This window comes from Bombina bombina, chromosome 4 (genome assembly GCF_027579735.1).
Source record: "Bombina bombina isolate aBomBom1 chromosome 4, aBomBom1.pri, whole genome shotgun sequence".
In the NCBI taxonomy this organism is placed as follows: domain Eukaryota; kingdom Metazoa; phylum Chordata; class Amphibia; order Anura; family Bombinatoridae; genus Bombina; species Bombina bombina.
This window is the reverse complement of record NC_069502.1, coordinates 247683631-247706604: the sequence shown is the minus strand read 5'-3', so window position 1 is coordinate 247706604 and position 22974 is coordinate 247683631. Positions and strand designations below refer to the sequence as shown.

The 22974-nt window shown below is 36.5% G+C and overlaps 1 protein-coding gene across 1 annotated transcript in view; it reads right to left on the bottom strand.

Annotated features, from left to right (window-relative positions):
• The window catches only part of GPC1 (glypican 1), a 169176-nt gene that overhangs the window by 65391 nt on the left and 80811 nt on the right, over nt 1–22974 (bottom strand). The window contains exons 2-3 of the mRNA XM_053709863.1: nt 9618–9776; nt 678–1069 (exon numbers count right to left, since the gene is read on the bottom strand). Coding sequence (XP_053565838.1) covers nt 678–1069; nt 9618–9776 — 551 coding nt within the window. The remainder of the gene's footprint in view (nt 1–677; nt 1070–9617; nt 9777–22974) is intronic.

The following is a 22974-nucleotide window of genomic DNA, read 5'->3' as shown; positions in this document are numbered from 1 at the left end:
ATAATGGCAATCTCTCTCAGTGGTCACCTGCCGAGTTCTGATTCTAACTACATATATACAACTTTGCAATATACTTTCATTGTTTATTTTGTCCCCTTTTCTTGTAATTCTATTCTGAAATTGTGAGCTGTTCCTGTTAGAAATGAAGTGGAGAACACTGTTATATTTCACACAGCCATTGGCTGCACACTCTAGTGACCTATTTATAACGGTCTCTAATTGGCCACAGCAGATAAGGTAACCTAAGTTACACCATGGTAGCTCCCATTGTTTTATAGACACTAAAATTTTATACTTATTTTGTCAATATTTAAACAGCTAATGAAACTTTAAAAAATATATCTACATGTTATTCTCAGACTAATCTTTTATTTTAATGCATCATTCTATCGAGCATTTATTTAGTGTTTAATGTCCTTTTAAAGAATGCACTACTGTGAGCTAGCTGAATGCTAATGAAATATAAATATAGAAATAAAATCGAAAGTTATTTAAACTACATGCTCCATCTAAATCATAAATGAAAAAAATTGGGTTTCATGTCTCTTTAATTTAAACAAGTAATGCGTGTTAAATAAAAGTGGCCACAAAACAAAACGTGTGGTACCCAAACATACCTATCAATGTATAGTCATTTGAAGATATATGTTTTGTCCAGATTTTGTTGGAGCACATACCTGAGTGACTTTCTTGACAATGTCAGCAGCAGCACTCAGACCCTGCACAAAGGATCGAGCAGCAATAAATGCCCTGGTCGCCTTTAGCTTCATCTCTCGCGGGATGTCTCCAAATGGCTTCAGTTGTTCATATTGCTTGACCAAGCAGTCCAGATACTCGTCTGAGAAAGTGAATTGTGAATTTTGTGTCTTAAACACTCGCTCCAGAAGGCGGCTCCAGAAATCAGTCAATGCTTCCTCCAGATTAATTCCAGACCCGCGATAATACTGACGTAGCTCCGAGTACAAGTCTTTGAAAATCTTTCCATTTTGGATATAAATGTCCCCATATAGGCTCGGAAATGTTTCCTGAAGCACCTTCTCTGACTTATTTAGCAAGTCTTGGAAGTAACCTGCGGCAGGACAAAGGTGGTTATAATGGAACAAATCTCACAATGCCCCTGAAAATCATGTGACACCCCTGATTTACCCTTTATTTAACACAATTATGAAAATATTATATTAGAGTAAATGAATGAGTATTTTAGACAGTAGCACACAGCATGCATCTACTGACTACCATATTCATTGTATATTCATTACAAAATTACAAGAAGCTGTATACTGTAGTACTGTAAAAACTGCAGTACTGTCTATCGTTTTAAAATTTTGTGCCAACAGCAAAGTGTATACTTAATGTGCATATTAGATGTTTAAGTACAGCTATATACTTACAACGGTACCACATAAATGTTTTTACTAATATACTGACTCATTAATTAAATTATCTATGTATCCGTCTAGTTTCATAGTCTTACTGGGAACTCTATAATTAACATACTGTATTTACCAGCACAGGCCCTGCCTTTTACTCCATAAAATTATCAGATATAAAACTGTAAATTGAAGAGTTTCAATTCTTCTGCTGGGGGATAATATTATTATTGACTATTTGATTATTTCTAACCAATAAGCTAAATTTATGTGGTTTTGAAAAAGTGACTTTTTACTAGTATGAATATGTATGTCAAACAGGGGATAATAAATACTGAGTACAAGGTTGCCATGGTGACTAGTAAATGGCCCCTAAATTCTGTCTCCTCTAGTTCCCTTCCTTAGCAGCAACCTGATGTGAAGCAAATTTTTTTTTTTCATTTTCAAAAGCTTTATTCTTAAGCAAAAAGAAAACAGTACATATAACAAGAGGTATTCGTTACATGAGACTACAGAGAGTTACAGTATTCGCATTGAAACAGGGGCTTAGTGTTAGGTTTATTTAAGGGGGGTTTGGGTTAGATTAGGGGTATGTGGGTGGTGGGTTGTAATGTTGGGGGGCTTGGGTATTGTATGTTTTTTTTACAGGCAAAAGAGCTGTATTTCTTGGGGCATGCCCCGCAAAGGGCCCTGTTCAGGGCTGGTAAGGTAAAAGAGCTTTGAACTTTAAGGTAAGGTAAAAGAGCTTTGAACTTTAGTAATTTAGAATAGGGTAGGGCATTTTTTTATTTTGGGGGGCTTTGTTATTTTATTAGGGGGCTTTGAGTAGGTGTAATTAGTTTAAAATTGTTGTAATATTTTTCTTATGTTTGTAAATATTTTTTTATTTTTTGTAACTTAGTTCTTTTTTATTTTTTGTACTTTAGCTAGTTTATTTAATTGTATTTATTTGTAGCAATTGTATTTAATTAATTTATTGATAGTGTAGTGTTAGGTTAATTGTAGGTAATTGTAGGTAGTTTAATTAATTTATTGATAGTCTAGTGTTAGGTTTATTTGTAACTTAGGTTAGGATTTCTTTTACAGGTAAATTTGTAATTATTTTAACTATTTTAGCTATTAAATAGTTCTTAACTATTTAATAGCTATTGTACCTGGTTAAAATAAATACAAAGTTACCTGTAAAATAAATATAAATCCTAAAATAGCTATAATATAATTATAATTTATATTGTAGCTATATTAGGATTTATTTTACAAGTAAGTATTTAGCTTTAAATAGGAATAATTTATTTAATAAGAGTTAATTAATTTCGTTAGATTTAAATTATATTTAACTTAGGGGGGTGTTAGTGTTAGGGTTAGACTTAGCTTTAGGGGTTAATACATTTATTAGAATAGCGGCGAGATTCGGTCGGCAGATTAGGGGTTAATAATTGAAGTTAGGTGTCGGCGATGTTAGGGAGGGCAGATTAGGGGTTAATACTATTTATGATAGGGTTAGTGAGGCGGATTAGGGGTTAATAACTTTATTATAGTAGCGCTCAGGTCCGGTCGGCAGATTAAGGGTTAATAAGTGTAGGCAGGTGGAGGCGACGTTGAGGGGGGCAGATTAGGGGTTAATAAATATAATATAGGGGTCGGCGGTCGGCAGATTAGGGGTTAAAAAATTTTTTTCGAGTGTCGGCGATGTGGGGGAACATCGGTTTAGGGGTACATAGGTAGTTTATGGGTGTTAGTGTACTTTAGAGTACAGTAGTTAAGAGCTTTAGAAACCGGCGTTAGCCCAGAAAGCTCTTAACTACTGACTTTTTTCCTGCGGCTGGAGTTTTGTCGTTAGATGTCTAACGCTCACTTCAGAAACGACTCTAAATACCGGAGTTAGAAAAATCCCTTTGAAAAGATAGGATACGCAATTTACGTAAGGGGATCTGCGGTATGGAAAAATCGCAGCTGAAAAGTGAGAGTTAGACCCTATTTTGAGTGACTCAAACGCTGGTTTTCACGGCTACCGCCAAACTCTAAATCTAGACCTTAGTCTCTTGACATGTGCTTTTACTCATACTCCATGTCAAGAGTGTTCAAATCTGTGTTTAAGTGCAATCAGAGGAAGAAAGACTAGGAGGAGCAAAAAGAGGAGAACTGGAAGAGAAAAGAAGGTAAGAGGGAAGGAGGGGAGGGAGGATCAGGTTGGGTAGGGGAGGGGGAGGAGAGGAGGGACCGGTGGCCTCCTCTTCTGGGAGGTTTCAGAAGGCCACATAGGAGCACTGGATTCCCAGTACCAGTTATCTGTCTATGTATTAGGTCTCGAGTTGGAAGCAGGAGGTCTCCAGAGTTCCAACATGTACTCGTGTATCTCTATTTTATCATCTCTCATATATCGAAATCTCTCGAGCTGCAGATGTCTGTCAACCTGGTTCGTCCAATCAACTATTGATGGGACTTAAACCTTCTTCCATTTCCTAGGGACAAGGGACTTAGCACTGTTAAACATGATAAAGAAAAGCTGTTTTGTGGGTTTATCTATAAATTTGGGAAGGAAAACAAAATAACTAATGGCACTGCTGGGGTTTGAAGATTAGGGTAGCCTGTTAATCTCTGGATTTATAGATAATATATACACATATTTGTGTCTATAATCCAGGTTAAATTACAGTATGGCTGAGGTGCTGTGTACTAGTATAATGAAACACAAAAAATCAATCCTAGAATTGATAGAATTGTATACCTGAATAGCACTCTTCCCTTAATCTGAGATAGCCTGAATCGGATAGAGACTAGATATCTAGGGAGAAGGAGTGCTTAGGAATTTTAAAATATAACCTTTATTGGGTAATTTAAAACAAAAACACAAACACAATCCACATATTTACAATGTTTAAAAACACAGGATTTGGTTGGATTAATTTTAATCCAATAATCTCTGAATGGAAAAAGTAGTTGTATTATTTTTTTAATGTGATTTAATTTGTCTTAGGTCTGTAGTATCTGTGAGAATCTGTTTTAATCTGATCCTCTTGGAAATTACGTATACCACTGTGATAATAAATCAGTTGTTCCTTTTCTTATGAATCAAAATTAAAATTGGCATAATCTTACTAGGTGTTTAAAGTGAACACAAAGTTATACAATTTGATTAGAATTAATCTTGAATTTCTTATAACAGTGTCTGGTTTCTATTCTGTTTTGTTACTTATATCTCAATTTTGCAATACACTTTTGCAAATCCTTTGTCACTGCTAATATAGAGGATTAGATGCTGTGTTTGGTATAAAGTGAGCAGTACTGTCAATCTATAACCACATTTTGGGTGACAAACTTAATTCTGCCACTGTTTCAACTGCTGTCTAAATATGCTGACAGCTTTGCTTAATGTATTGCCAGAATATTTGCTGCACTATCAGGCAGTTTGGAAAAAATATATATAATAATTTACATAAGATCTCATCTGATTCTACAATCGATTTTACTTTATACAAAATATTTGTTAAAGTCTCATAAATTGTTTAGTTAGATCTTATATAATATGTAGCTGTTTTCTGTACTTGAAAATATATATTTTTGGCTGCTTAATCTACTCAAAGAAGGTCCAGACAGGGTAGTTAAAACTCAGCTTAATCTCAGTTTTTTTATTTTGTTTGAAACAAAGTGTTACACCTTCCTTGTAATATGCTAGTTATCGTAGCGATGTACTTAGGGAAAATTCTTTATAAGTTACTTTGTAATCGTATCATTGTATTTGGGTGATGTTTTGTGGCAGATTGCTCTCAACTGATTATAACAGAGCGCTGCTTATAACATTCTTGTATTTCACAACTATGTTAATTTGCTTTACTGGTAGATTTTAATAACAAATGGATTTGCTAAGAAAGATATTCTTAGTATGTATTATTATAAAGTAAATCCAGTGTTGCTACTACGTTTTGACATTTTTTCAGATTGGCTGTGATAGATGTTCAATGCGTGTATTAACAGAGGATAGATAAAGTACTTTTGTAAATATTTTTACCAACACTTTGGGTTAGGCTAAATATTTTACATGTTTGGTCCACACGTAATGATTACAGCGGTTAAGCAGATTTACTCTGACATTACTGCAGACTTAATACATATTGGTAGCGTCTATCTGCCTTTACTTCTACAGATAATCACTGTTATTTCAAGTTATACAGATGCAGCTTGCAGTTTAGCGGCTTTGTAATCGCAATTTGTTGGGTGTTTGGGGTATTATATTTAAATCCCCTAGCCCCATAATAGTGTCCTTGTAACAACGCCTTGCTGCAAGTGCCGGTTAAGAATAATAGTAAGTAAGCGAAGTTAGATTAAACCCAGTTCTGAGATTTACAACTTAGCTATAACTACAACTACTTTTGTTTTTAAATTAAAGACCAAGTGTCCTGCTAGTTAAAAATGTTAGGAAGCATTTACAACAAACAATTCCCTAACATGTTTCGCCACTAACGTGGCTTTTTCAAAAAGGTTTTGTGTGTTGTAAATGCCTCCTAACATTTTTAACTAGCAGGACACTTGGTCTTTAATTTAAAAACAAAAGTAGTTGTAGTTATAGCTAAATTGTAAATCTCAGAACTGGGTTTAATCTAACTTCGCTTACTTACTATTATTTTTAACCGGCACTTGCAGAAAGGCGTTGTTACAAGGACACTATTATGGGGCTAGGGGATTTAAATATAATACCCCAAACACCCAACAAATTGCGATTACAAAGCCGCTAAACTGCAAGCTGCATCTGTATAACTTGAAATAACAGTGATTATCTGTAGAAGTAAAGGCAGATAGACGCTACCAATATGTATTAAGTCTGCAGTAATGTCAGAGTAAATCTGCTTAACCGCTGTAATCATTACGTGTGGACCAAACATGCAAAATATTTAGCCTAACCCAAAGTGTTGGTAAAAATATTTACAAACGTACTTTATCTATCCTCTGTTAATACACGCATTGAACATCTATCACAGCCAATCTGAAAAAATGTCAAAACGTAGTAGCAACACTGGATTTACTTTATAATAATACATACTAAGAATATCTTTCTTAGCAAATCCATTTGTTATTAAAATCTACCAGTAAAGCAAATTAACATAGTTGTGAAATACAAGAATGTTATAAGCAGCGCTCTGTTATAATCAGTTGAGAGCAATCTGCCACAAAACATCACCCAAATACAATGATATGATTACAAAGTAACTTATAAAGAATTTTCCCTAAGTACATCGCTACGATAACTAGCATATTACAAGGAAGGTGTAACACTTTGTTTCAAACAAAATAAAAAAACTGAGATTAAGCTGAGTTTTAACTACCCTGTCTGGACCTTCTTTGAGTAGATTAAGCAGCCAAAAATATATATTTTCAAGTACAGAAAACAGCTACATATTATATAAGATCTAACTAAACAATTTATGAGACTTTAACAAATATTTTGTATAAAGTAAAATCGATTGTAGAATCAGATGAGATCTTATGTAAATTATTATATATATTTTTTCCAAACTGCCTGATAGTGCAGCAAATATTCTGGCAATACATTAAGCAAAGCTGTCAGCATATTTAGACAGCAGTTGAAAAAGTGGCAGAATCAAGTTTGTCACCCAAAATGTGGTTATAGATTGACAGTACTGCTCACTTTATACCAAACACAGCATCTAATCCTCTATATTAGCAGTGACAAAGGATTTGCAAAAGTGTATTGCAAAATTGAGATATAAGTAACAAAACAGAATAGAAACCAGACACTGTTATAAGAAATTCAAGATTAATTCTAATCAAATTGTATAACTTTGTGTTCACTTTAAACACTTAGTAAGATTATGCCAATTTTAATTTTGATTCATAAGAAAAGGAACAACTGATTTATTATCACAGTGGTATAAACTCTATTAATACTACGTAATTTCCAAGAGGATCAGATTAAAACAGATTCTCACAGATACTACAGACCTAAGACAAATTAAATCACATTAAAAAAATAATACAACTACTTTTTCCATTCAGAGATTATTGGATTAAAATTAATCCAACCAAATCCTGTGTTTTTAAACATTGTAAATATGTGGATTGTGTTTGTGTTTTTGTTTTAAATTACCCAATAAAGGTTATATTTTAAAATTCCTAAGCACTCCTTCTCCCTAGATATCTAGTCTCTATCCGATTCAGGCTATCTCAGATTAAGGGAAGAAATTTGGGAAGGCCATGAAATAGTAGGAGGCCTGGTGATCTATTTAAGGAGATGCTTAGTTTGGCTCCCATGATATCTAGGATTGAATGCCAGAAGGGCCCAATAAGCCTGCACTCCTACCAAATGTGAAGGAGGGTACCCTGCTTCCCGCATCCCCGCCAGCATCGCCCGTCTGTTTGTTTGTATATTTTTTTTTATTCTATCTGGCGTGAGATACCACCGGGACAGAAATTGAAGCAATTTTTTTTTATTAATAAAGTAAACCCTTCTTTCAGATGCTTGGCGGCTCACTGATAACTGCTTTATTTATAAAAATAATGCAAACATCTAATGCAGCCAATCCAATGCAGCTAAGCCCTCACATGCTCACAGCTGTCTGCTGATTGTACGGAAGCTGTAGGATTTCTACACAAACAAGCAGGGAAGTACACGTGACAGCGCTTCCCTGCTTTGGCACTGGTCTCCCTCACTGGATACCCTGGTAATAAAGCAGGACTGGAGGATGGTCAAGCAGGGGTAAGATACAGTCAAGGGATTAACCACTATGTGCTATTACCGTGTGGCAGCCAAGCAGGTCAATCCCTTTAGTGTATTCTATCTATCTATCTATCTATCTATCTATCTATCTATCTATCTATCTATCTATTGGGTACTTATAGAGAGCAAAGTAATCACTCAGGAGGGTCTCAAGGCGCTAAGGGAAAACGGATAGGAGGAGGGGAAGGAGGGGGGAGGGGAGGGGCATTCAGTCGAAGAGCCAGGTTTTGAGGTCCTTTCTGAACTTTGTAAGGGAGGTGGATTGTCTGAGGTGCAGCGGGAGGGTGTTTCATGTCTTTGCTGCCATGTGGGAAAAGGATCTTCCGCCCGCTGTGGATTTGCTGATGCGAGGGGTGACTGCTACCCAGATAGCCAATATAATACTAATGTACGTAACGGGTCTTCCCATATTGCAACTGGATGCCAAAGGGTTAATCAATTATGTGTGCTGTTACCTGTAGCAAGGAGTTAATATTTGGGGTTAATTACTATAGTGTGTGTATATGTCTTTATTATATATATATATATATAATATGGGGCTCGCCCTCTCATCTCGAATGCAACCGCCACGGCACTTGCTAGACTTTTACAAACAATCCTTATTTTATTGGTGACATTTCGGGGACCTTAATCCCCCTGAATAGAAACTACTACATCCTTTACCTAGAGACTATAGATGGTAAATGGCATATATTTGCGGCTATGTGCTATTTAAATAAAACAAACTATCAATACTGCACCTATAAGAAATTCTGAACGGGAGAGGGCGTGTATTAAGTGTCCCCACATGCACAAATAGTCTGTGTGATAGCTCTATAGAGTAGCCCATTAACGGTAATTTGACAGGTTCAACTTTTGAGTAAACCACAGTGATACTATATGTTAAGATGCTAGATTTAGCCCTATCTGTTTGCACTCTATTACATGTTCAAGGGGTCAATATTATTTTACCATATAGATCCAGCACACATGTCATAGTTTGTCTTACAGTGTGGTATTAGGCAGCCACGTTAGTAAGACACTTATACAGTGGTTATTGGATGCATAGGCGATACTGAATTCTGATGTAGAAGCTCTACACACAAACTACCGTTAACGGGCTACCCTATAGAGCTTGCACACAGACTATTTGTGCATGTGGGTACACTGTTAATACACGCCCTCTCCCGTTCAGCATTTCTAATAGGTGCTGTATTGATAGCTTCAGTCTGCGCCCCCCACCAGATGATTTGCTTTAAATGTAATACTCAGCAGTTATGTTATTCTGATATACAGTATACACAAGTGGATGTCACTTTTTTGTAATGGTATGTGATAATGACATTTAAACTATTATGTACAAACATGTAATGACTGTGATTGCAGATGTGGAGTTTAGTGCATTACTACTGCAGGGGCGGTAATATACATCTACATATATATTTATATTTACACACACACATATGTGCATATATATATATATAAAGAGAAAGAGTTAGAGAGAGTTTAGTCCTCTCTGTTTAGTTCTTGCTTACTGTCAAAGTTTCTGTGCTGTAATATAAGCACTCCCTGAACTGATAGACTGGATATCTTCAATGTGTCTTCAAACTCCACTTTGCTAGTATTGGCAAACTTTTCTTCCATTTCTGAGGTGCAGCAAGTGTATCCTTGTGTGCAGATCCGTAGGTGTTCCCCTGTAAAAAAAAAATATATATATTTTTAGAAGAACAATTGTATCACTCACTTCAAAATCAAAGACTGAAAACATTACCCGTGTTACGATAGTATAGACTCCCTGCTGGCAGCTATCCAATTTAACAGCGAATCGGAACATCAGTTCCGATTTACTGTTTCTATGTATGTACGTCATCATGATTCAATTTAGCAGACACCATGCATGTGGTAGACATCGACCCGCATGACAATAGATCTGAATGGCTGAAAGAGTGACCCTTATTTGGCCCCTAATACCCATGTGTAAAGACAATCAAGCACGCCTGCACATTAAATTCAGTAAGCTATGCAGCAATGATTCTCATTGGGTGACTGACAAAAACGTCACCAGAAGAAAAAAGAGTCAATCGAGGGGGGCAGGTGGAGGAATGAGAGGTATGTAAAATTAAAGGGTCATTAAACCCAATTTTTTTCTTTCATGATTCAGATAGAGAATACCATTTTAAACAACTTTCTAAATTACTTTTGATATCTAATTTGCTTCATTCTCTTGATATTCCTTCCTGAAAATCATATCTAGATAGGCTCAGTAGCTTCTGATTGGTGGTGGCACATATTTTCCTCATATGATTGGCTCACCCATGTGTATTGCTATTTTTTAAACAAAGGATATCTAAAGAATGAAGCAAATTAGATAATAGAAGTAAATTAGAATGTTGTTTAAAATTGTATTCTCTGTCTGAATCATGAAAGAAAAAGTTTGGGTTTAATGTCCCTTTAAGGAAAGGAAGAAAAAAAAATGATAAGCATTTTAGGAATAAAAAGAAAAAAAAACCTCTTTGGACAATATTAATAAAGAGCTAAATATGGCCTAGATTAACAGTGGATGGCTAACAGTTATGCGCGAGCGATAAGGGGTTTGTCACAGCAATGGAGCCCTTTGCAGTTAAGTAGATGAAAACATGGAAAAACATATTTATGCAATATTCATTTTTAATAAAGTGTTATACTGTGCATTTAATGTAAATATTTTACATTCCAATGTTTTGCACATAGCAGAATATGTTTTCTGTATGTATAAATAGATATTCCTATATATATATTTGTATATATCTATAAATAATCATGTATATCTATACCTATATATAATCATGTACACACATATATATATATATATATATATATATATACACACACACAGTATATACACATACACACACACACACACACACACACACAGGTATAGATATATATTGTACCAAAAAGCCATCAGATATATATAGAAATTTGTATTCATGAATAAATAGAACATATTCTTCTAGGTGAAGAACATTGGAATGTGAAATATTCATATTTTCATGTCGGGTTAGCGCACCTTAGAATATGTGACCGGGTTTGTGCGTGCGTAGATATTGTAAGATTGTCTTTTTACATGCGACGGGTTAGCGAGCAAGCGAAAACTGTTTACTTTGTAATACGAGCACAAAAAGCTTGCTTCTAGCGCAGTTAACAATTGAGCGGGAGCTCTAAAATCTATTACAAATTATTTTTCATTCAGTCTTCCCTTTCTTTGATGCACAATAGTTCACTGCACGACACATCTGCACATTCCTCCACATAAAAACTCAACTAACAGTGTTTGCACTGGAGCAAGTGATTCTGGGTAAGGATATGCAAATTACCTCAATGCCTCGCCTATTTTGCTTCCCTAGGCAGCTTTATAGCATTGCAGAGATCAGAAAGTACAGCATGAGAAATCCCATGTGGACAGATGTTTTGGTCTTGTTAGACTTCATTAGCAATAGGCAGATTTCTATTTGTTGCTCTTATAGGGCATACAAACCATTTTTCAAAATAAATTATGGTGAGTATAAAAATCTACACAGTGAGAATAGTGATAGTTTCTCTTAAAGCTCATTACATACATGTTAAAGAAATGCATAGAAATTCACAGTTGTATGAAAAGCAGCATTGTCTTAGAGCAAATCAATTCTTCAGGACAGAGAGCTGTCAATTCACACTATGAAATTATGTGACACACTATCTGTAGTGTCTTCTCTAATTTACACTATGGCTAAGCATTCCTTGCAAATGAAGAAGAGATAAAAATCCTGCAGTTTGCCGTCTGTACAATCTCATGGATAGCTGACAAGTTTACATCTAAGGGCTAGATTTATCAACCCTTGCGGCAGCAAGTTCTCACAAGAACTTGCTCGCCGCGATTTATCAAGCAGCGATCACCAGACAGCTGCTTCCCTAACATCTTCGCCACATCTATTCTGGCGAAATTCAATCTCCTCGGTCGAGTCCGACCAAGGAGATTGACAGCTCCTGCCCGCGCGTGATTGGCCGTGCGCGGGCAGGGGGCGGGATTGCACGCGAGCGCAAAATTGCGCTCGTGTGCAATGTTAATTACCTGCGGGTAATTGCGCCCCGCCACAGGCAAGCTGATACGCGCCCCTGTACTCCTCAGGGTTGATAAATCTAGCCCTAAGTAGTCAATTCATTAGGCAATAGCAAGATATGCTAGAGGAGGCATGGCTAGCACATTATCTGGTCCAATTGCATTACTACCAGTTACATTATCTACTATTTCATACACTAATGCAGCTTCTGTATAAAATAGCAAACATATTCAGACATCAAATGTTCTGTTGGAGTAAGTTTGTTTTTTTAAATACATATTTCACTTTTACCAATTCCTTTTCAAAAGTGTGATTTTGAATGGGATGCCCGAGAAGCTTGTGTGATGGTAAGGTGTCTACATACTTTTGGCCATACAGTCTATGAATATATATATATATATATATACAATTCCCAGTAATTAAAGCGTTAACACAAACAGAGCATTTCATACCAGCATGCTTAGTGACAAAGTAATGTGCAGGCACGTTCCTTTACATATGCACATCCCACTGCCAAGTATAGCAGATATAGAACAGATTTTCTGTAGCCAAAAAGAGATCGTGAGAATGCACCACAGCCAATCACACAGCAAACATATGCTCCATAAACAAAATAGCTCCATAACCAAGTGAAGCAAAAAAAACAAAAACAGGTTTTGTGCCCACATAAAGAAATTTTACATTCAAACATCAAATCGAACACGATAATGCGAGGCATTCTGAGATTTTTCTGTTGGTATTGCATTGCATGATATTAGCACAGTAAAAAAAAAAATTAAACAAAGAATATGCAGAAATTGCAACAGAATTACTAAATAGAAAATAGAAATGCAAAAAAACTCTCTATTGGAGTGTCATAACCAACAAAACAGCAATCTTATGGCTAAACACAGCCCTTAGTCATGCGCATGATTCTGTATATTCTTTGTGTTTTGTAGATACCCTGTTTGTAACTTGCACACAGTTTAAGTTGGATTTGGTGCTGTTCTTGATCTGCTTTTTTTGTTTACAAAAAATATGAAAACTTGACATAAGTTAGCATTTCCCAATGTGATGAAACAGGAGGAAAATAGTTTAAATGCTTTGTAAAAGACAATGGGCTGCATATACTAACAGTCTATCCAACCTCTGGAGTCACCAACATTTTGATTGTAAGGTACTATACGCTGAAAGAAGAGTATTCTGATTTAAACTGGCTGCAGGATTTCATTTTCAAACTTTACTCTCCCCAGAAAAGTTTCCCTTTCCAGTGAGCTCCATTACTTTCTACTTGCAGGGACAGACCATTTTTCTAGAGAATTATTTGAGGGCAGCCCCTGTGAATATCGGCGTGACCCAGCAACGTTTTGATAATAGGGCCCTAAAGCTTCCTTACGAACTATGATTTAGTTAATGGTCTCCATAGAATAACAGGAATTGGCTTAAACTCCATTATAGCTCATTCATCTCTGGGTTGCACAGAATAACAAAGGATTAGCAAACGCTGGGCATTCCATTCCAGTTTATTGAATGAAGGGGAGTTGAGATTTCTCAACATGTCAATGGACTATATTCACTAAAAGCCTCACCAGTCTCTCTAGTAACTAATAAATTGACTACTCAGATCCTCAAGTCTTATAGGCTGATAATCTAAAATTTGTCAGCATGGTGAGAAATATCACATAGACCCTTGCATGGGCAGACCTCATTAAATGATCTAAAAAAAGGGTCTGCACCACAAATTACCGGCGAGTTGCAAACTTACCTCTATAGAAAGTAATATAGCTCACTAAAATGCAGATTTGCGCAGGGGAGAGCAAATATGAGAGGGATCACCTGGTACTCGTTATTTTGTACATTTATTGTCTGAGACTCCTGTTGCTGGCCAAAGTACACACAGCCAAACACTAAGTACAAACATTTTCAAAAGCCGTCTGCACATCTGTTCCCAGAGTGCAACTTGTTGCAAGTTCTGTACACAACATATTGAATATGAAGTAATGCCGCCAAGGGAATCATGCAAGACAATTTTAGAGGCAAAACTGAGTTTGTGGACATACATAAATACAAAATAACAGAACACCACAGCCGCCACACTATCTAACGCATTTTTGCTTATTAGTACTGCATATTTTCTGACAAATTATGGTATTAGACAAAAGTATTGTTACTGTAGTGTGCTGTTAAGCAGTATACACTTACCCCAATAAAGTTTTAAAATTTTGCAACCAAATGGAACCAAGCATCATTCAAACGCCTCTTGGTACCGCTAGTTACAGCTTAGTATGAATTAGATATGTGTACAACGTAATAACATTTTGTATGCTATAAACACCACAGGTTTACCATGCTCATCTGATTATATATATATATATATATATATATATATATATATATATATATATATATATATATAAAACCAGGCCTCACACCTTCATATAAATAGTAGGAGCAAGCCACAGTATTGAGTAGTCCGGTCTATACTGTTTAGGAGCTAGAAAAGTAAATGACATGTATCTGTATGTAGAATAACCCAAAATGGCCGCTTGCATGTGTTTCAATTTTAACTTTGTGCCCTGGGTTGGTGTCTGCCCTGGGGATACTTTTATAAGCGACATATACTGTGCTTTGTGCATTACAGATATACAATGAGCCACATGCCACGTGCTACCTGCATTACACATAAACCCCTCAGCATTTTTATACAGGTATACAATACTTCTGCATTACATAGAAAGTGGGCCATGCATAGTAAGATGTTCTCTGGTAATTAAAGGTTAACCACACAAAACTCCTGCAATCACGTGTTTACCGCTATGCTTATTAAATCCACCAACAGAGATTTTTCGACTTAATTTCCCATTAGACAGGTTGTCATCACAAAAACATTTGTTTTATATGACGTTGAGTACTTCTTTGCCTATTAGTATAATAAAAGGGACAATTATGTACAAGGCACTCAATGTGCCCTTTGATCTAATATAATATCTTTCCTCCATCAGTATCTGGAGAAGAACTCAGCACAATATCATTACACACCGGAGTTTATTAAATACCATTGAAATGCTCAGTCAGGGTCTCTAGGAAATCCGCTCTAGAAACACAAAATGTAGCACAAGCAAAGAGCTGATTCACCTGGTCTGCCCTTTCACTCATAATTAAATGCTTAGCGCTGGTTTTTTTCTTGTCTGCGCGGCCTGATGCGTGTCCCAGGTGTTCTTTCGAATGTCATTACTATTTTACACACTGCATACGAGGCCTGCTTCCTCGCATATCTCTGACTGTCACACTGAGCTACTGTCATACTAAAATATTCTTCAGCCTAAACCTATGAATAACTTCTTAAAAGTATTTTAGCTCTGCAAAACATTTTTCCATACTATTGGTTTTTTTTTTAAATGAGGGAATTATCTGTGCTTACATTGCAAGAGCAGTGAGCTATCTTACAAAATAGATTAATAAAAATAATTAGCGTCTGCTGCAGGGCAGAGAATAAAAATATAGATAAGTGCCTAATTGCTTCATATTAAATGTGACTAAATAAAAATACATTAAATTAATAAGCTGAGCATTAAGCTAGGTTTAAATGAAGATAAGCAATCAATCAGCTAGATTACGGGTTTTGCGTTATGAGTGAAAAAGCATCGTTATGCTTCATAACGATGCTTTTTCCCTAACACTGCTATTACAAGTCATGTAGGTATAGCTGTACCGCACACCTTTTTGGCCGTCACACAACGTCAGTACCGCACTTTTAAAAAAGTCCTTTTTCAAGGGGACTCCCATAGCGCCGGTATTACGAGTTTTGCTGTGAGGCCAAAAAGTGAGCGGTACAGTCTAAAATGACAAGATCCGTACCGCCATCTAAAGTCAGTAGTTTTATGCTACAAAGCTGTACCATAAAACTCATAACTAAACTAAAGTACACTAACACCCATAAACTACCTATTAATCCCTAAACCGAGGCCCTCCCGCATCGCAAATACTAAAATAAAAATATTAACCCCTAATCTGCTGCTCCGGACATCGGTGCCACTTAAAAAATGTATTAACCCCTATTCAGCCGCTCCCCGACATCGTTGCAACTAAAATAAACCTATTAACCCCTAAACTGCCACCCTCCCGCATCGCAAACACTATTTAAAGATTATTAACCCCTAATCTGCCGTCCGCCAACACCGCCACTATAATAAACCTATTAACCACTAAACTGCAATCCCCCCACAACGAAATATACTAAAATAAACTATTAACCCCTAAACCTCTAGCCTCCCACATCACTACATAAATATATTAACCCCTAAACCTAACCCTAATGTAACCGTAACGCTAACCCCCCTAACTTAAATATAATTAAAATAAATCTAAATAAAACTCACAATTATTACTTAAATAATTCCTGTTTAAAACTAAATACTTACCTATAAAATAAAACCTAAGCTAGCTACAAAATAACTAATAGTTATTTTGTAGCTATCTTAGGTTTTATTTTTATTTCACAGGTAATTTTGTATTTATTTTAACTAGGTAGACTAGTTAGTAAATAGTTATTAACTATTTACTAACTACCTAGTTAAAATAAATACAAATTTCCCTGTAAAATAAAACCTAACCTGCCTTACATTAAAACCTAACATTACAATAAAATAAGATAAATCAACTTAATAAAATAAAAATGATCTGAATTACAAAAAAATAAACACTAAACTACACAAAATAAAAAACGAAATTATCAAAAATAAAAACGAATTACTAATCTAATAGCCCTATCAAAATAAAAAGCCCACCAAAAAAAAAAAAAACCTAGCCTACACTAAATTGCAAATGGCCCTTAAAAGGGCCTTTTGCGGGGCATTGCCCTAAAGAAATCAGCTTTTTTACCTGTTAAAAAAACAGTAAAACCCACCACCCACCCACCCAACCAAACCCCCCAAATAAAAACCTATCTAAATATACCTAAGCTAACCATTGCCCTGAAAAGGGCATTTGGATGGGCATTGCCCTTAAAAGGGCATTTAGCTCTTTTACATTGCCCAAACCCTAAGCTAAAAATAAAACCCACCCAATAAACCCTTAAAAAAAAACTAACATTAACCCCCGATGATCCACTTACAGATTTCGAAGACCGGACATCCATCCTCATCCAGACGGCAGAAGTCTTCATCCAAGCAGGCAGAAGTCCTCATCGAAGCTGGTAGAAGTCTTCATCCAAGAAGGCAGAAGTCTTCATCCAGACGGCATCTTCTATCTTCATCCATCAAGCGCAAAGCAGGTCCAGCTTCAAGACATCCGGCGCGGAGCATCCTCTTCTTCCGATCGCTGCTGTAGAATGAAGTTTCTCTTTAAGTGAGGTCATTCAAGATGGCGTCCCTTGCATTCCGATTGGCTGATAGAATTCTATCAGCCAATAGGAATTATAGGTGAAAAAATCATATTGGCTGTTGCAATCAACCAATAGGATTAATATTGCATTCTATTGGCTGATTGGAATAGCCAATAGAATGCGAGCTCAATCCTGTTGGCTGACTGGATCAGCCAATAGGATGAAAGCTCAATCCTACTAGCTGATTGCAACAGCCAATAGGATTTTTCCCCTTTAATTCATATTGGCTGATAGAATTCTATCAGCCAATCGGATTGTAAGGGACGCCATCTTGGATGACCTCACTTAAAGGGAAACTTCATTCTACAGCAGCGATCAGAAGAAGAGGATGCTCTGCGCTAGATGCCTTGAAGATGGACCCGCTCCGCGCCGGATGGATTAAGATAGAAGATGCCGTCTGGATGAAGACTTCTGCCCGCTTGCTTGGATGAAGACTTCTGCCGGCTTTGATGAGGACTTCTGCCGCCTGGATGAGGATGGATGTCCGGTCTTCGAAAACTGTAAGTGGATCGTCGGAGGTTAGTGTTAGTTTTTTTTTAAGGGTTTATTTGGTGGGTTTTATCTTTAGCTTAGGGTTTGGGCAATGTAAAAGAGTTAAAATGCCCTTTTAAGGGCAATGCCCATCCAAATGCCCTTTTCAGGGTAATGGTTAGCTTAGTTTTATTTAGATAGGTTTTTATTTGGGGGGTTTGGTTGGGTGGGTGGTGGGTTTTACTGTTGGAGGGTGTTTGTATATTTTAACAGGTAAAAGAGCTGATTTTTTTCGGGCAATGCCCCGCAAAACGCCCTTTTAAGGGCCATTGGCAGTTTAGTGTAGGCTAGGTTTTTTTTATTTTGGGTGGGCTTTTTTATTTTGATAGGGCTATTAGATTAGAAGTAATTCGTTTTTATTTTTGTTAATTTCGTTTTTTATTTTGTGTAATTTAGTGTTTATTTTTTGTAATTTAGATGATTGTATTTTATTAATTTAATTTATTTTATTGTAAAGTTAGGTTTTAGTGTAAGGCAGGTTAGGTTTTATTTTACAGGTAAATTTGTATTTATTTTAACTAGGTAGTTAGTAAATAGTTAACTATTTACTAACTAGTTAGTCTACCTAGTTGAAATCAATACAAACTTACCTGTGAAATAAAAATAAAACCTAAGCTAGCTACAATATTAATAATAACTATTAGTTATATTGTAGCTAGCTTAGTTTTTTTTTTTTTTTACAGGTATTTAGTTTTAAATAGGAATAATTTAGGTAATAATCTTAAATTTAATTTAGATTTATTTTAATTATATTTAAGTTAGGGGGGGTTAGGGTTAGACTTAGGCTTACGTTAGGGTTATGCTTAGGTTTAGGGGTTAATATATTTTTTTAGTGTTAGTGATGTGGGAGGCCAGAGGTTTAGGGGTTAATAACTTTAGTATAGTGGTGGCGACATTGGGGCGGCAGATCAGGGGTTAATAACTGTAATGTAGATGGCGGAGATATTGGGGCGGCAGATTAGGGGTTAATAGTTTTATTTAGATGGCGGCGATGTTAAGGGCAGAAGATTAAGGGTTAATAACATTATGTAGGTTGCGGCGATGTTAGGGGCAGCAGATTAGGGGTTAATAACTGTATGTAGGTGACAGCGATATCGGGGGCGGCAGATTAAGGGTGTTTAGACGTGTTTTTATGTTAGGGTGTTAGGTTTAAACGTAACTTTTTCTTTCCCCATAGACATCAATGGGGCTGCGTTACGGAGCTTTTGTTTCCGCGATCGTAGGTGTTAGGCTTTTTTTGTGCCGATTCTCCCCATTGATGTCTATGGAGAAATCGTGCACAAGCACGTCAAAACACTGCTTGTATTTGGGTGAGGTATGGAGCTCAATGCAACCATATCGCCCGTACATGCCGGGATTTACAAAACCTGTAATAGCAGCTCTATAGGGAGGTTAAATACCGCCGCTTTTGTGGCGGTCGTTAATTTCCGTATATCGCTCAAAACTCATAATCTAGCTGTATGTGCCGAAAATAGTAAGAGCGCTATACTTTTTTACTTCTGAATGAGTAATATTTTATTTAATATATCCTAAAGTGTTAAATTCCCCCCTCCGCCCCTTCCTATTTGTTTCTGTAGTGTAGTGACGTATAGAGCGTTACCAGCACTGCTCTTCCATTCACATATATGCAACATGCTGCATGGTTTTGCACTGGCCGTGTCAGCTACTGAATAAGAACTTAAAAAAACAAACTTTTCCAAATGTCAGGCAGCTAAACAATAATAAGGTAAGAAGAATAAACATTTTTAAAATAGCTGTGCTGCATATTTAAAAAACAAAACAAAAGAAAAGAAAAAAAACACACAAAAACAGCATTAACATCACTATAAAGGGACATGAAACCCATTTTTTTCTTCTTTCAGAATTCAGAAAGAACAACTTTCCAATGTACTTATATTATTAAATCTGCTTCATTCTCTTAATATCCTTTGCTGAAGGAGCCGCAATGCACTACTGAGAGCTTGCAGAATACATCCTCAGCCAAGCACAAGAGACAAATGTGTGCAACAGTGCAGGCACCAATCACCAGATAGCTTCCACTAGTGTAGGATATGTACATATTATTTTTCAACAATGGATACCAAGAGAACAAAGTACATTTGAAAATAGAAGTGAATTTAAAAGTGTCTTAAAATATGCTCTATCTGAATCATGCAAGTTTGATTTTGACTTTCCAATCCCTTTAAATAATTAAATAATATCTGAGTGAATCTTAAACTATAGTGATCAGCCTACAGATTACTCTACATAAGTCATGTATTTTGATACATTAAACGATTACCCATAAATATTAATATAATCTTTTTTAAATGTTTTTTCAAATTGTATTGTAATAAGAAAAAGATTAAATTTGTAACAATTTGTATTAACATAATCACTTTTTGGATGAGATGGATTACAAACATTGGTTTTATTATAAAGCACACTCATTGGCTAATACTGATTTGCATCCAGGTAGACCAGTCTAGTAGTACTATGTCACTTCCAATGACACTGAACAATATGAAATAACTATGGGCCCTATGAGCAAAGGATCGTCACAATTGCACTATGTTCTAAAGGTATCCACATCGCAATCGCAAATTGGAGGTGAAATGTTATAAAGGGATTAGATGCTTGTGTGCAGGCAGTCTTGTAAAGAGGCGTTTTAGTTAACTTCACTGTGGGAGGCGAGGCGCCTCTACCAGTGGCGGAATGTTCAAAGCAGCATCAAGGGTTTAATGTAAATTATCCCTTTAGACAGTATGGAATAACAATACAATTTATGCGTGCAAAGTGAAACCAAAACGATTTAAGTTGGGGGATTATGGGTATATTGAGCATGTGCAAATATGGAGATATATATATATATATTAGAACAAAACAATGCACTCACAGGACTTTTCAATGTGAAAATAGCTAGGTTATTTTTAATGAAATGTTTTCGGGTATAGACTACCCTTCATCAGCATGACAAAAGTGAAAACAAGCATACAACTTATAGTGATAAACAAATTAAACATTTTCCAATATTTAGTGTACTGCCTGTGTTCCACCGTCTCGTGTAGCCGGAAGTAGTCACTTCCGGTTCTGTATACAAATACGATGTACACAAATCTATACAAAATTACTTAACCATATGTGTTCTATGTGAAGAAACATTGTGAAATTGAGCCCACCAATTGCAGCCCAAGTACAAAGACTTTCATTAGATTGGTAACAAAAGATCTGGACTCAGATAGAACACAGAAACCCTGGAAAAATAATCTAACTAAAGACAAACTGGAGGCTATACGTACATTTCAGAATGACCCCTCTTTAGTCATTAGGCCCGCTGACAAGGGCGGTGCGATAGTACTATTAAACTATACTGTCTATAGGGAGGACATTCTTGAGCAGCTGGCAGATAAAGACACATATAAACCCTTGCACATTGATCAAACTTTTACGTATAAAAAGGAATTGGACAGTTTGATATAACTTGGATTTGAACAGGGATTTATTTCAGAACAGATTAGGGACTTTTGTGTTACAATCCACCCTAGGATTCCAATCCTATATACTATCCCTAAAATTCACAAAAGATTGAATAGACCCCGGGACGACCTATAGTCTCAGCGGTCCAGTCACTACTCCAACCAGTTGCCCAGTACATAGATGCCCTTCTCCAACCTGTAGTCAGAGGTATCCATTCTTTTGTTTTAGATACTAATGATCTTCTTAGACATCTAAAGAATGTAGACATCCAAGAGGGTGACATTTTGGTCACCTTAGACGTGAATAGTTTGTACACAATTATTCCGCATAAGGTTGGGTTGGTTGCAGTGAAGGAACATTTGGTGCAGGACCAGGCATACATTGGCCCTCCTGTAGAGTTCTTGCTGACCTTAATCGATTTTTATCTACACAAAAATTATTTCCGATTTGAACAGAGTTTTTATTTACAGATCGCTTGCACAGCGATGGGCTCATGCATGGCCCCAACCTATGCAAACATCTTTATGTCACATTTTGAAAACCATCATTTGTGGGATCAATGTGATGGGTCTATTATCTTCTATAGAAAATACATAGACAATGTATTTTTGATCTGGCATGGTGGTCAGCAGGAACTCCAGGAGTGGTTTCAGACCATCAATAGCACTGATACCACAGTTAGGTTTAAGATGACCCATAGTGACAGAGAGATTTCCTGGATCTTAACATTTTTATAAATGATAAGACAGTGGGGACAACTTTATATAGCAAACCCACGGATAGAAATTCAATTCTTAGGGCAGACAGTTGCCATCCTCCTGCACTACTTAAGGGCATTGTCAGATCCCAAATGATCAGAACAATACGTAATAACTCACATAGAGAAACGGGAGTCTCTCAGTTGTCCGGGATAAGGGAGAAATTCTTGCAGAGGGGGTACAAATCCCGGTTAGTTGATAGTATCCTGGAGGAAATATCACTTCTGTCCCAAGCTGATGTGATCCAAGACAAACCCCAGAGATGTGCTGAAAACAAGCTTATTATGACCACCACATTTGCACCGACCACCACAAATACAGGCCATATATTGAGAACTCACTGGCCAGTAGTATCATCTGACCCGAAACTACACTTTTCTAAGAAATTGGCTCCTATGGTGGGATATCGGAGAGCAACGAACCTGAAGGATATGTTGGTCAAGATGGACCCTAAACATTGTTACCAGAATGCAACCAGGGTCAACATCAAGGGTTCATATCGATTCCTAGGGTGCACTACGTGCAATGGATTGATCAGCACTAAAACTTTTCACTACCCACACTCTACAAGAATTACATCATTAGGCACTCACTTACATGCACCACCACATATGTGGTGTATATGTTGTTCTGTCCATGTTCCAACTTTTACTTAGGAAAAACAACAGGGACACTAAGAGAACGAATGGCGAATCATAGGAGGGCG